This window comes from Juglans regia, chromosome 7 (assembly GCF_001411555.2).
Source record: "Juglans regia cultivar Chandler chromosome 7, Walnut 2.0, whole genome shotgun sequence".
NCBI lineage: Eukaryota > Viridiplantae > Streptophyta > Magnoliopsida > Fagales > Juglandaceae > Juglans > Juglans regia.
The window spans coordinates 16,025,403-16,040,733 of record NC_049907.1 but is presented as its reverse complement, the minus strand read 5'-3'; the positions used below and the strand labels follow the sequence as shown (position 1 = coordinate 16,040,733).

The window sequence follows — 15,331 nt, the reverse complement described above, 5'->3', positions numbered from 1 at the left end:
CTCAGGCAACCAACCACTTAATTAATATGCATGAAAGTCAGTACTCATTACATTCAAAATAAATAAATAATACATGAATCAAGCTAAATTGCTTAAAGATAAAGGATTGGATCAGATCATGCAAAGTACCCATGTGTCTACTTTATATATGCTGAAGATTACTACCAAGTCAAGATCATTTACTGTACAATTTTAAAATAATTGGCTTGAAAATTTGACATTTTGTACGTAGCCGGCGGCCTTTTTCCATATTTGCAGTTGCGAGTTCTACCCAAATTCTACTTCCTTTATGTTTTATTTATTATAAATTATGTTTGCAGTCTTATGATTATGTGTAAATTTTACATATTTTCTTTAAAAAAAAAAAAGATAAATATAGGGACTCATGTAAAAAAATTAATTTTTTAATAATAAATATTATTTTTTTTTCAAAAAAATGTGCAAGACTTATATAAATTGTATATAACATTCCTCTTTATATATATATATATATATATATATATATATATATATATATAAAATATGAATGAGCTTTGGAATCCACTCCATTTGCTTGCCGATGTACTGTTGAAGATATATAATATCAAAAACAGAAAACTGAATTTAAATACAACACAAAGTGATTATATATATATATACATAACTAAGAAATCTAGTTATTTCTAACAAAATAATTATTCTCAATTAAAATGAATATATTTTCGTCACAAATAATTATTTTTACTATAAAAAAAATTATAAATACCTATTTTTCTTGTAATATATGCAGGTTATCGGATTGATCATTAATGGTGCCTGATACGGTAGAGTTGCTAACTTCAGTAGAAATACGAAATACGGCCATCCATTGTTACTGACATTTATGAAAATGCATTATGTTCGTTTTTCTAAATTTTAATTTGGTCCGGCCAGAACGTACAAGCTCTAAGCGTGGTTGGACAGACAGATATATATATTCTGCATGGGTCTGATCATATGAATGGCATGCACAAGTAGTTTTTGCGGCGCAATGGTCGATGACTGTACTAATTAATCATGTTTTCCCCATGCATTTTTTTGTTATCGATCGGCTTCATCTGTTAATTTAAATAAATTTAAAACCAAATCATAATTTAATTAAAAGATCAGTTTCGCTCTGTCCGTGAATTAAGTACTTTATGACCGATATATATATATATATGATCTAAAACCATTTCTTGCTTTGCCAAAGGTGATGGGTAATCTAGTTGTTTATCGTACTTCTTGCTCCTCCTCGATCCATGGCTGCGTCTTTTACTCTCTCTCTCTCTCTCTCACATCCTGTTTAGTTCATTCTTTGAATTTCATAATCTGACGTGTAAAGTTAATGAAACCTATCCAAAAAAACTTCTTATTTATAATCAATTATTTCTTATAAAAATAACTATTCTTCTTATTTATAATCAATTATTTCTTATAAAAATAATTATTTTTTATTAAAATGAATCTGTTTTAAATATAAATAGTAATTCTTATCACAAATAATCTACAAGAAATACTCATTTGTTTTCGTTATAAATAGTAATTCTTATCGCAAATAAAAATAGTAATTCCTATCACAAATAATCTATAAAAAATGTTCGTTTATTTTCATCATAAATAGTAATTCTTATCGTAAATAATCTGTCAAAAATATTTGTTTTTCTTTCGGTGCCTTTAATAGAATCGAGCGCCCAGCATTTCAAGGGAACTATCTCTCTATATATAAGTTTATAACTCATCCCAAAATCAAACCAAGCGCCTGATCTTGTTATCCCCATATGGCTCACAACAAAATGAAGCCCTCATTTACCTTCTTTCCAGTACTTCTTTTGCTTCTCACTCTTTTCTCTCTTTCCTTTAGCGCCATAGAGGCAGCTCGGTCACTATTTGCATGCAACCCTCAGGAGGCGCTGACGAGGAACCTCGGCTTCTGTAAGGCATCGCTGCCTATACATGTGAGAGTAAGAGACTTGATCGGGCGGTTGACATTGCAGGAGAAGATTACGCTGCTGGTGAACAATGCCGCGCCAGTGCCCAGGCTGGGCATTCAGAGGTATGAGTGGTGGTCGGAAGCGCTTCATGGGGTGTCCAATGTGGGCCCAGGTGTTAAATTCGGTGGGGCCATTCCTGCGGCCACCAGCTTTCCTCAAGTCATCACCACTGCGGCTGCTTTCAATGAGTCACTTTGGAAGAAAATCGGAGAGGTACGTGCCTAAGGATTTTGTTTGAATTTTCATATCTGACTAGCTAATAATCTGTCTCTCACCAATACTAATTTATTTTGGTAGCGACGGCATGTGGTGCATGTGCATCATATACTTCTAGCAACAGTTCAATGATAATTGGCCGTCACATAGCTTTATAATCTAGTCATCAGTTGGATAAGCATGAACAAAATCAATAAATAATAAAGAAGTGGAAAGAAACATGAAAAAGATATATACTTGACTATTTTCATTGAAACTTTGACTGGTTTTTTATCCCAAGCTTGCAAATTCTATGCGCATGTTAGTTTGATCAGCTGGCTAACATGATTCATTTGAACATTTCACTACTAATAATTGCCGACGTTATAAGTTTCAGTTGGCTAGGCAGCCCCATTTCGATCGACGTTAACATGAACAAATACTCATGCAACGACCTACGTACCCATGTTGTTTTTTATTCCAATTGTCTATATATGGTGAAAACATAACGTCGGACATCATGTAATCGTGGTGGCTGTTGTTGTTTTTTTTTTTTAAATCATATATATAGTTGGTGACTTGGTTAATTTGTACATCATGTGTAGGTGGTGTCCGATGAAGCTAGAGCAATGTACAATGAAGGAACGGCTGGTTTGACATATTGGAGCCCGAACGTGAACATATTCCGAGATCCTCGATGGGGTCGGGGCCAAGAGACACCTGGAGAAGACCCGCTTTTGGCCTCAAAGTATGCAGCTAGATATGTCCAGGGACTCCAAGGCAATGGTATTGCTGGAGATAGACTTAAGGTTGCTGCATGTTGCAAACACTACACGGCCTATGATGTAGATAATTGGAAAGGGGTGGATCGCTTCCATTTCAATGCCAGAGTAATTAAGCAACTTTCAACTATTCAGATAATTTCCTATATATATATATATAAACACACACACACGTTTGCAACTACAAGATCATAATATATGATAAGGATAAACTTGATCATGATATATAATGCATATATATGGGTTATGTTACTTCCTCGCTCTCTTCAAATTATTTGACTGAAAGAGGTTGTATTTTGGTGTGTGTGTGTGTGTAGGTCAGTCAGCAGGACTTGGAGGATACCTATAACGTGCCATTTAAGGCATGTGTGCTGGAAGGGAAAGTTGCCAGTATAATGTGCTCATACAATCAAGTCAATGGAAAGCCCACCTGTGCTGATCCTCATCTACTCAAAGACATTGTCCGTGGACAGTGGCACCTAAATGGGTGAGTGAAACCCACCTTGTTAGTTTCAATAAATAGCTTACAAATGTATGATATCTTCTATCCACCATTCATTATTTTTGTGATGGGCCATGCATACAGATACATCGTCTCGGACTGTGACTCCGTACAAGTTCTATATGAACAGCAACATTACACAGCTTTACCAGAAGAAGCGGCAGCAGATTCAATCAAATCAGGTCAATGAAAAAGAATTAAAAATTAAAATCAGATACTACTGTTATATTATCTTTAATAATTTAAATTAAATGTAGTTATAGAAGGTTTTATTACCTAACTTGTATAAATAAATTAATAGGAGTTCAATTAGCTTATTATTGGGTAGTAAAGGGGCTTCATGTGATGTTTTGCAGGCTTGGATTTGGACTGTGGACCCTTCTTGGCAGTGCACACAGAGCAGGCCGTGAGAAGAGGCCTGTTAAGTGAAGTTGACGTTAACAATGCATTATCAAACACAATTGCGGTGCAAATGAGGTTAGGTATGTTTGATGGGGATCGATCAGCACATCCGTTTGAACGGTTGGGCTCAAAAGATGTATGCACCCCTGCCCACCAACAGCTAGCCCTTGAGGCTGCTAGACAAGGTATAGTTCTACTCAAAAATCATGGGTCGTCATTGCCACTATCCACAAAGACTCACCGAACTGTAGCAGTTATTGGGCCCAATTCCGATGTTACAGTTACAATGATAGGAAATTATGCTGGTAAGTCGTGTATCCATTTCTGTTGAGAAAAAGTCATTTACTAGTTGGGGGTCTTAAATTGGTGGCCTCATTTCTTTTGATTTTTTGTTTGATTTTTAATTTTTTGTTTGATTCAGGTGTTGCATGTGGTTACACAAGCCCACTACAAGGCATAGGAAGATATGCTAGGACCATTCACCAAGTCGGGTGCGTCAATGTTGCTTGCAATGGGGTACAAGGGTTTGAAGAGGCGGAGGCTGCGGCTCGACAAGCTGATGCAACTGTTTTGGTAATGGGATTGGACCAATCTATTGAGGCAGAGTTTAGAGACAGGGTAGGGCTCCTCTTGCCAGGACACCAACAAGAGCTTGTTTCAAGGGTGTCCAAAGCCTCCAGAGGGCCTACCGTGTTGGTGTTGATGAGTGGTGGACCTATTGATGTGTCATTTGCGAAGTACGATCCCAAAATCAGTGCCATCCTATGGGCTGGCTATCCTGGTCAAGCTGGAGGAGCTGCCATTGCAGATGTGTTGTTTGGTACAACCAATCCAGGTACCCATTACACATGACGTTTTATTTTTACTCGCTTGGCCTAATCAACAAGTTAACTAATGCTTCCAGTTATGTACTTGTTCTTTTCTCTAGGAGGAAAACTTCCCATGACATGGTACCCAGAGGGCTACGTAGCAAGGCTGCCAATGACAATCATGGACATGCGAGCAAACCCATCAAAAGGCTACCCTGGTCGTACCTACAGATTCTACAAGGGTCCTGTGGTGTTCCCTTTTGGCTACGGCTTGAGCTACACCAAATTCAACATGGGACTAGCCTATGCACCAAAGGATATCACCGTCACCGTCCCACATGCCTTGAGAAACTCCTCCATGATTAGCAATGGTGTCAAGATCAAGCACATGACTAACTGCGATGAACTCATAGTACCCGTTCACATTGATGTGAAAAATACAGGAACTTTGGATGGGAGTCATTCGCTTCTTCTATTCTCAACCCCACCTCCTGGGACGCAGTGGTTTACCAACAAGCAATTAATAGGCTTTGAGAAAGTGAATGTTGCAGTTGGGAGTAAGCAACGAGTCAAGATTGATGTTCACGTGTGCAAGCACCTCAGCGTCGTCGACAAATATGGAATTCGAAAAATTCCAATGGGTGAACATAAACTTCAAATCGGAGATGATCTTGAGCATTTGATTTCAGTCCAAGCAAGTCTAGAAGATATCAATCCTACACGACCGTAAAACTTATATATGATGGTAGCTGAATCTAATTAGGTCAACAATGACCATTTGTTTTAGGCTGTAATGTGATATTTGGGCGTTGTTCCATATGTGAAGACGATAAAAAAATGTTCAATACATAGCCGAAGGGTGTGTATTGGAACCTGGATTTGGATTTGTAAGGAGTTGTGACTTCAAATCAAAAGATTTGAAATGATCATTGGATTTACGATTTATTGTTAATTTGCATCACATGCTTGAGTACTGATCAATAATGCCTATATATGCTATGAATGTGAATTTGAAGTCTTTCTTTCTAATTTCTGACAATTTGAAGTCTTCTTTATTTCACTCTCAAACATGCAATTTTTCAATAATCTTTTTAACTCCATCTATGGTAAACCAACTTGCGCGCGGGTTGATTAACTTGTTATACTGATCAGGCATTGGATTGACCATATACTGTAGCAAGTTTTAAAAACAGCTTCAAGTTAACTTTTAATTAATTGGCACCAGTTCAAATAGCACTATAGGTTTTGAACTTAAAATGGAAATTAAATACATATCGCTCCATAACGCTAGCCGTTAGAAGTAATAAGAGCACCAGTATCGGATTCAATTTAGTCAAATTTTGGTCAAAATTTAATTAGCTTGCACAAAAATCTATTATAACGGGCTCAAAAAATGAACAGTAATTTTAGCCCAAGATTTATTTTCTGGTCAAATCTGGCTGGCTAAATATTATTTTCACCATAAACAATTCTCGTCCTACTGCCTATTGTTCCTCTCGCGCAAGAATAAAAGATAAAGAAAAATTCATCTTACTTTTCCGCAAGAAGAAAAAGATAAAGGAACATCATCTTTAATTGATGTACTTTATGCCAATTGTTGAGAATATATGATCATTGAAAAAATATGATCGTTGGAAAAAATATACCAGTTGAAAGAATATGAGCGTTGTAAAAAAAAGACCCTTAGAAAATTATATCCGTTAGAAAAAAATATGAACGTTAGAAAATTAATGTGTACTTTTTTAATAACAAATAAATATTCAAATTATAATTAGAATTAACATAAATTAAAATATTTTGGAGAGTGATAGATTTGGAGAATTCGTTATTTGGTATTATTGAAAAGTGACTAGCTAAATTTATGAAAGTGAATTCTCTATCTAAATTTTGCCCAAACTTTATTGAATCCACTACTAATACTCTAAACAGCTTTAAAGTATTTAATAAATGTCATGGGCTGTTATGGTGGAGACATATATATCTTTCTATAACTTAAAAGAGCATATTCTTATTACTGTTCATTACTATTCATGAACATTAAAGAGACTATTTTTTTTACATATCCCTATTACTGTTCATCAACAGTAATGATGAATAGTAATGAACAGTACATGGGTTTTTTTTTCATGTTTGTTTGGATTTTCTGTTTCTTTTTGGGTTCGTCCGTGTGAATGCCAATGTGCGACATAATACCAAAATCGTACGTGGGGAATGAGAGAGAGGGAGAAAGGAAAAGTGAGAAAAAATATTAGTTTTTGGGTTTTAAATTCCAATAATTTATCTTTAATCTTTATATTTAATCTAAAGGTAGAAGTTTAAATATTGATTTAAACTAATATAAAATAGATAATTAAAATATAAATATTCTATCATACACTTAAAATTAACTTCAATTTATAAAATTCTAATTTTTTATCATTAAATAAAATATAAAGTTTTACTGAACATTTTGAGAGAATAATATTATATCATATACTAAAAATCAACTTTAATTTATAAAATACTAATTTTTCATCATTAAATAAATGATGAAATTTTATTATACATTTTTAAGAGAAAAAAAATATCTAATTAATTTGAATTTTTAATATAATTTAAATTTCATAATAAATGATGAACATAAATAAATAATAATTTTATTCTTATACATTAGACTATTTTTATATTCGAAACTACACTTTATTTTTTTCTTCAATTTGACAAATGTGGCAAACGTGTTTTTTTTTATCAATTAGAAAATCTTACGTCATACAGGATTTTACACAAGTACCACTAATTTCAAAGTAACCAAACTCATTCTAAAGATCAGCACAATTACTTAATCAAATAAATAGCACAAACAGAAAAAATAGTAATAATAATAATAAAATATGAACTAATTAATTACTGTCGTCTGGCCGATCTAACGCTTCTGTTCTTACCGACCTTACTATACTAGGATGCCAATTAACCTTTTATATATGTGTGCGTATATATATCTCCTTATATTTAAAAGTGTGTATCATCTGATGAATAGTAAGATGAACAGTAATGAACAATGATAAACAATATTCTTATTTTACGCTTCCCTTCTTCGTCCATCTCTACATCCTCACAGAAATCATCTTTACAAAATCACCACAAAATATCACAAAAATTATTATAAAATACCACAACAGATCACAAAATCACCGCATACAATATTTTAATTGAATTATATGTAATGATGAATAAACGGAGAGACCCATTTTGGGAGATGGAGTTGCGAGAAGACGGGGGCTACCATGGGGGCTTCGACGGTGGCTTGGGTCCATGGGGTGGTCGCCGGAGGAAGAGGAGCTCGATGGTGGTGGTGGTGGTGTGGGAACAACGTATGGCGGCGGTCTGGTGGAGAAACTGTGTGAGACTCATGCGGGAGAGGGAATTGCAGGGAGACGTGGGCTACCATGGGGGCTTCGATGGTGTCTTGGGTCCATGGGGGTGATCGCCGGAGGAAGAGGAGCTGGATGGTGGTAGTGCGATAGCGCAGTGGCGCAAGCGTTGAGACCTATTTCGGAGTGCTAGCGTGTGGCAAAGGGAGGAGCTGCCAAGGGGTTTCGACGGTGGGGTTTGCTCGCCGGCGTGAGGGGAAGCCGGTGACGTGGTCGGTGATGAGGTCGGTGACACCCACAGTGGTGCACGGTTGCTTCATGGAGGAGATCAGGTGAGAGAGAAGCCGTGGCTGAGCAGAAGGAGAGAGAGGGAGAAAGAGAAAGTGAGGGGAAAATAAACTTTTTGGGATTTAAATCTAACCCTTCATCATAACTCTTCAAATTTGATCAATGGTGAAAATTTAAATACTGATTTAAATTAATTTAAATACTAATATTTCATCATTAAATAAATAATAAAATTTTGTTAAATATTTTTAAAAAAGTAAAACTATATAAATAATTAGAGTTTTAACATAATTTAAATATGATAATATTCTTAATTAACTAAAGAGAACTGCTACAACTACCGAAAAAGTAGTCCAAAAATGTGTCATGAATATGTATTTCACTTTTTTTTTTCTTTTTTTTTTTCATGTATTTTTTTAATCATTATAAACATTTTTTAAAAAAATAAAAATTCACAATATTATTAAAAAACAATTCCTTAATCACTAGGTAAAAAAAAAAAAAGGGTTAGAGAGGGAGAAAGAGAAAGCGAGACGAAAATGAAACTTTTTAGGATTTAAATCTAATCCTTAATCATAACTCTCCAAATTTGATTAAATGGTAAAAATTTAAATACTGATTTAAATTAATTTAAAATAGATAATTAACATATAAATATCATATCATAAATAAATTATCAAATTTAATTTATAAAATACTAATCTTTCATCATTAAATAAATGATGAAATTTTGTTAAATATTTTTAAAAAAATATAATTATATAAATAATTAGAGTTTTAATATAATTTAAATATGATAATATTCTTAATTAACTAAAGAGAACTGTTACAACTAACGAAAAAGTATCCCGAAAATATGTCATGAATGTGTATTTCACTTTTTTATTTTTCTTTTCTTTTTTTTCATGTAATTTTTTAATCATCATAAATATTTAAAAAAAAAAATTCACAACATCATTAAAAAAATACTTCCTCAATCGCTAGATAAAAAAAAAAAATAATAATTAGGCAAACGTCCCTTAGACGTTACCTTATTGCTAGTATATATATATATATATTCTCAATGGATTTTTATAATTTTTCTGGTCACTGTTGAATTCTCACTTTCTTGTAAATTTTTCCATCTTAGTATTTCGTTGGTAGTGAAATATCAAAGATTCAAAGTTGCCAAATTGTTAATAACATTAAGAAATTAGTGAATTTTGGTAAAGGAAATAGAGAGAGAGAGAGAGAGAGAGAGAGATGGCTGGATGACACCTTAGCAAGAAATGAATCAATGAAAAACATGCATGGATAATGAGGAATTAAGCTTCGGTCAATATTGCCCTTTAATTATGCCTGAAGAAAGCCTCATCCATGACCTTTTTTTCTGGGATATGCTGCATGCCATATATATGCTCAGATATGACATGAAGATGGCATTCCTGACCAATTAATTTAAACACACTTCCTCATATGACCTCCGGCCCGTCCCGTCCCGTCCCGTCCCCCTGGAGAATAATGTATCAAATATCATAGATTTACATCCCAATGACATAATGTAATCCATGCACTCATAATTGCAAACCAGATCACATGCACTGCCTATCGGTTGTAAATGCAGCAGGAACCATGCATGCATGCATCCATGCATCCTGCTTGTATGTAATAATCCCCTGATCTTACCCCCACTAGATTTTAATTTTGTCATTGTTTAATGTAAGTTTAATATCATAGAAAAAAGCAAAAACAAAAACAAAATAAAATAAAACAAAACAAGAGAGAGAGAGAGAGAGATTCTTATGGGGTCGGTTTTGCATAATTTATTGTTGTCTGTGAGTTTTTTGAACTGTAATAAATGCTCAATAAAAACTATAAAATTTATTTTAGGTTCTTTTCGTAACTATAAAGTCTAAACACGGTACCTATTATTTAAATATTGAAATATTGAGTTGAGTTGAAATGAATTAAATTTTTTATAAATAGTAATAAGATAACATGATATAATAAATTTTATAAAATTTATTTAAGATAAATTTAGATGTTTTTATATATTAAAATAAATTTAGATATATTTATAAAAAATTAAAAAAATTATAAATTTTACGTATTAAAAAATTATAAATTAAGATAAATTTAATAAATTTAATAATTTAAATATTTAAATATTAGAGTCAACCTAATTCATGAATTCGGATGAGAATTCTTGAAATTTGGTAAGGTCGGTTCGGTGGGTTTTTTCAAAGGGATATATTTAAGAGGCGCTTCAACTTAATTATTGATATTTTGAATCGCCCGTGATATTTTAAGTTACTCTTGAGAAAGATATCCAAAACTTGCTTCTCAACAAAAAAAAAAAAAAAAAACTCAATTTCTTGTATCAATACTTAAAAACTACATGAATCCCCCCTAAAATGACATTAAATCCAACAAAATCATATTTGAATATAACACAAGAGGCCAATAAATTGATGTTTGTGTAAATGGAAAAATGCAACTTATGCGCGGCAGGTGGGATGAGATATAAAATTCTCATCATGATAATTTTTTTAAATTTTTATATAAAATATAATAAATAATTTAATTTTTTTTAATTTTAATTTAATTTTTTTAAATCTTAAAATAATAATAATATTAAAAAATAATATTTTAAACTTTTATTTAAAATAAAAAATTCTTATCTCACTGTTCAAAACCACCCGAGGTTGCCGGTACGTACGAGGGGGGTGAATTAGGGGTCACAGATCGGGTATTTAGATCATGACCAACTAATACTCATTCCAAGGGGCTCAAGGACACACACATATCACATATGTACCCAATAAGTAATTAATTAATTAAATTTTAATTCCTTGTTGGGTGAGTAATAATTATAAGTACCCTTCCACCACCCCCGGCCCTAAAGCTTCAGTACTAGCTCTCACCCACCCCTATCTCATAGGCACTTGTAGTTGTAGAGGCCGGATTTTATTTTCTTTTTATATTCTTTTTTTGGGTACCTTAGCCTCCACATCACATATCTAATCTTCAACCTACATATAATATTCTTAATTGGCCTCTCACTCAATCCTACGCATTCTTTCATCTCTCTCTCTCATTGGTTCCTTTTCACACTTTTGGGCTTCTTCCTCTTGCATCTCCTACTTTTCTCCTTCTGCAAGGTAATGCCAAGATCCTCCCCATCTGTTTCTCTCTTACTTTTCTTTTTCATGATCTACTCTACTTGTGGCTGCCCTTCCTTATATTACCTTCTACCCGTTTTCTAACTCTCAGAATCGGTGCTTTCTGGGTCTCTCTCTCTCTCTCCTCTTTGATATAATAAACCTCAAGGTTTTCCTATTACATTATATGGTGGCATAATCTTAAGGTCGAATTCTGTTGCTTAATTTCCATGTTTAATGCCGGTGAGTTGCTTTCACAGGAGACCGGAGCTGAGATGGCTGATTGCAACAGTACAGGTCATGAAGATTATTTTGCTTCCCAACACCATGAGGTACTACTACGTCTTAAATTCTGCTCATCATCTTCTTTCTCATATATATATATATATATATATATATAGCCATATGTAAACAAAGACCAGAGAATGATCCACCATGTGTGAAAACACTCACAAACCATATATGGGTTCTGGTGGTTTTGAGCATTAATCAAGACACAAACCAACCACCCATGAACTATCAATCTCAACCTTTAATTTGGAGGGCTTTCAACCTCTTTGATACGAGTGATGGGCAGGATTGCTTTATATGCTACGGTATAATCACGCAGTAAGATATTTTGTAAATAGTAATAAAAATACGATGAAAAAATAATAAATAATAAAAAATTATTTTTAAAAAATACTCTAATACCCAAATTAGCGTGCATATGACCCACCATGCATTTATGGACATGATAGACATACATGATACACCCCCTATTTTTATTTTATTTAAATGGATTAATTGAATATTTCCGTTTATTTTCTTTTTAAGTATTTTTACTATTTATTTTGTTGGTTCAATTCCAAATTGTGACTCAAGGGCCCGAGTTAAACACCAATCATATAAATTTTCCTTTTGGAGTTTTCGTCTGAAAGCTGGAAGGACCATGAATCTATGTATACTTTAGACATTTGTGGGTCGACTGGGTCCTACATGATCCAACGGCTAATAATATGACACGACTCAGTATACGTTTTGGTCATACACACAAGTGTTTACACAAAGATATTATTTCTCTTTGATTTGTCGGCAAGAGATTCACCTACATCGACCAATAACGTAAAAGGAATCACAACCCAACGGCAATAGGGAGTTTGTCTGTCCACGTTGTTCACATGGACTTTGCTTTTCTCAAGTTTTGGTCAATTATTACTTCGTCCAAATTGTAATTCTCTGACATTTAATGCTTATTTTGGAATACCTTATTCATAACCCAAACTCCAACTACTTAGGTTGTGTTTGGATGATAAGTTATTTTTAAATTTTTTGTGAATAATAATAAAAAAATAGTAAATAATAGATAAAAATAATAATAAAATAATAAATAATAGTGAAGTATTCTGAGAATACCTCATCAGTACCCAAACTAGACCTCAATATTATAATTAAAAAAAGTTGTCCAAAATTCATGCCAAACAGCTTGTTAATGCTCATGGCATGCTTTTGGAATTCTTCAAGAGTAGGAAACATATTTCACCAAAATTTGACCAATTGATGTGAACATCTGAATGCCCAATTTCAATTGGATTTCTGTGAATGGAATTCTACCATTTTTAGCTGACTTTCTGAATGTACAAAATAGTTTAGAGATAGGACCTAATCAAATTCAGAGGATTTGATTTCTATTTAGTTATTAATGCCTAATTAATGCTTAGAATTCTAGGTTAGGTTTAAGTATTTTCCAAAACCTAGTCAAGGCGGCTTTCTTATCTATAAGGCAAAAGACAAGTGAATGTTGTATTTCGTGGAACATTTCAAAGTATGGAAAGTTCATACGTAAGTTGATAAGTTGGTTTTAATAATTAGGTAGTTCGTGTGGACAAGAAAAATTCCCTCAAATTAGCATTTACTTTAATAATGGAAGAAAATAAATTAGGAGTTAATGTGGGGAATAATGGAATAATTAATCCTCTGAATTCTCTTATTTAATGGCTACTCAGCAATGTTTTGAATACCGTACCGGATACTGTACCGGTCAAGGCACTGGAACGAAATATTTCGATACCTGTACCGTTTCGGAATAGCGTTTCAAGATAACATTTCGAAATATTCGATATATAAATAAATTATATATAAAAATTATATTCTAAAATAATAGTCTATATATAAATAAATTATATATAAATACATATATATAAATTATAAATAGTCTAGTATGAATTGTGAGTTAAAAAATAAGCTTGTAGTTTGAAAAAAAAAAATTGGCCGAAATTGCCGGTATTTTGGCCGGTACGAAGTAGATATAGTACCTGTACCGACGGGACGGCCGGTACGAAAAATTTCAACCGTACCGGCTAGTACGGTACGAAATTTAAAACTATGCTACTCAGGCCAATTTGTTTTTACAAATAAAAATATATATTATAGGACAAATTATGGTAAAAATGTTAGTCAATGCTCTCTAATTATGACCCCAATATTTATAGTAAAGAGATGATATTTGCAGTCCTAAGGTATGTAAGTGTCGTGCACTTCCTTTTAAAAAATTAGGGTAAATATGAGATTTATATGAAAAAATTAGTTTTTTAACGTTAGACCCCGGCTAGTCTTTTTCAAAGAGAGTGTGTGAGGCTTATACGCCGTCCTAAGACTGTATCTAGCATTACTCCTCAATCTTTTCTTCATTTTATGGATGTGCCTTAAGATCACTTATGACTATCTATTAGAACGGTTTTAATTAAATTACTTCCATGATTCCATCAAAATGTTGAAACCAGCTTGATGAAAGAAAGATTAATTCATGGTGTAATTACGTACTATTGATTCTTATTAATTATACGAATTAGTAATGGTTTAATTACTTATACTAAGTACTCAAGCTTAGCTAAAATTAATATCTAGACGCCTGCCTAGCTTCTAATCAAACAATTTTATTTTTGGGTGTATTATCACAGCAGGCGACAACTACAGAGAATAAGTACGGGGGACTCGTGCCAAAGAAAAAACCATTGATTTCAAATGTAAATCATCAACACTACTTCCACATCTCCAAACATATATATATATATATATATATGCATATATATATATATATATATATAACATGGTTTTGTATAGTTTTAGATTGAAGTATTGTACTCGTGTGAAGAAATATGCTATAAGTTTTCTTGTGTACTTCTAGGATCATGAACGTGCATTCTTTGATTCAGCGGACTGGGCATTATGCAAGGTGATTGCTCCCATGACTTAACTAATTTCTTAATCAGCTCATGATCGGCCTTGATAAATATATATATATATATATATATATATATATATATATTACTTAGCCATCTGTTTTTATTTTGTGGAAAATAAAAAGTGTATGCAAATGTTGTACAGCAAGGTGCTGGAGTAAATCAGAAATCAACAGCCGCAGTAGAGACCTTGCGACCAAAATTACAGGTATAAATTTAAAGGTTTGTTTAGACATGACCACCTTCTTTCAAAATTAATACGATCAAGCCAATCATGTGATCACATTCATCTGCAGAGAACACCGCACCAACAACTGCCACCCAGGAGACCTGCTTGCACATCTGGTCGGGATGCTGGTGAGTACTACTCATGCCCAATTGCAAATTAATGCTTATAGATAGATCATATACACGAGTTCAAACTACTTTGTATGTTATATATCTTTCAAGTGTTTACTCGATTAATTGGTGTGGATGTTACAGGTGCAGTAGAATCGTGTTCGATCAGGAATTAAAGATGTTGTGTAGTAATGTTATTTACTAAAACTCATATTGTTCATAAAATGGCATGCATTACCATGATCTGAACACTTTCTTGTATGTGATCAACTTCTACATTCTAATAAAAAGTTTTCCTTCCTATTTTATACA

The 15,331-nt window shown here is 33.2% G+C and overlaps 2 protein-coding genes across 3 annotated transcripts; both read left to right on the top strand.

Annotated features, from left to right (window-relative positions):
• The first annotated feature begins 1,670 nt into the window (after nucleotides 1–1,670).
• On the top strand, nucleotides 1,671–5,642 carry LOC108989129 (putative beta-D-xylosidase). Of its 2 annotated transcripts, none has more exons than XM_018962643.2 (7): nucleotides 1,671–2,204; nucleotides 2,792–3,076; nucleotides 3,286–3,455; nucleotides 3,555–3,652; nucleotides 3,827–4,177; nucleotides 4,294–4,707; nucleotides 4,801–5,642. In XM_018962643.2, exons 1-7 carry the CDS (start codon nucleotides 1,779–1,781, stop codon nucleotides 5,409–5,411), a joined length of 2,355 nt encoding a protein of 784 aa, XP_018818188.1. In that variant the 5' UTR covers nucleotides 1,671–1,778; the 3' UTR covers nucleotides 5,412–5,642. The 2 variants fall into 2 exon arrangements, with proteins under 2 accessions (XP_018818188.1, XP_018818189.1); XM_018962644.2 differs by lacking the exon at nucleotides 1,671–2,204 and adding an exon at nucleotides 2,547–2,708.
• A 5,698-nt stretch (nucleotides 5,643–11,340) lies between these two features.
• LOC108983739 lies at nucleotides 11,341–15,331 on the top strand. The gene is made up of 7 exons (XM_018955485.2): nucleotides 11,341–11,459; nucleotides 11,720–11,791; nucleotides 14,399–14,464; nucleotides 14,626–14,673; nucleotides 14,826–14,888; nucleotides 14,977–15,037; nucleotides 15,164–15,331. The coding sequence occupies exons 2-7, from the start codon at nucleotides 11,735–11,737 to the stop codon at nucleotides 15,193–15,195; spliced, it is 327 nt and encodes a 108-aa protein (XP_018811030.1). The 5' UTR covers nucleotides 11,341–11,459; nucleotides 11,720–11,734; the 3' UTR covers nucleotides 15,196–15,331.

Coding starts and splice junctions, on each gene's coding strand:
- LOC108989129 (XM_018962643.2), top strand. CDS start 1,779: ATGGCTCACAACAAAATGAAGCCCTCATTTACCTTCTTTCCAGTACTT. Junction 3,077..3,285: donor GCTTCCATTTCAATGCCAGA/GTAATTAAGCAA, acceptor GTGTGTGTGTAG/GTCAGTCAGCAGGACTTGGA. Junction 3,456..3,554: donor GGACAGTGGCACCTAAATGG/GTGAGTGAAACC, acceptor CCATGCATACAG/ATACATCGTCTCGGACTGTG.
- LOC108983739 (XM_018955485.2), top strand. CDS start 11,735: ATGGCTGATTGCAACAGTACAGGTCATGAAGATTATTTTGCTTCCCAA. Junction 14,465..14,625: donor AAAAACCATTGATTTCAAAT/GTAAATCATCAA, acceptor GTGTACTTCTAG/GATCATGAACGTGCATTCTT. Junction 15,038..15,163: donor CACATCTGGTCGGGATGCTG/GTGAGTACTACT, acceptor TGGATGTTACAG/GTGCAGTAGAATCGTGTTCG.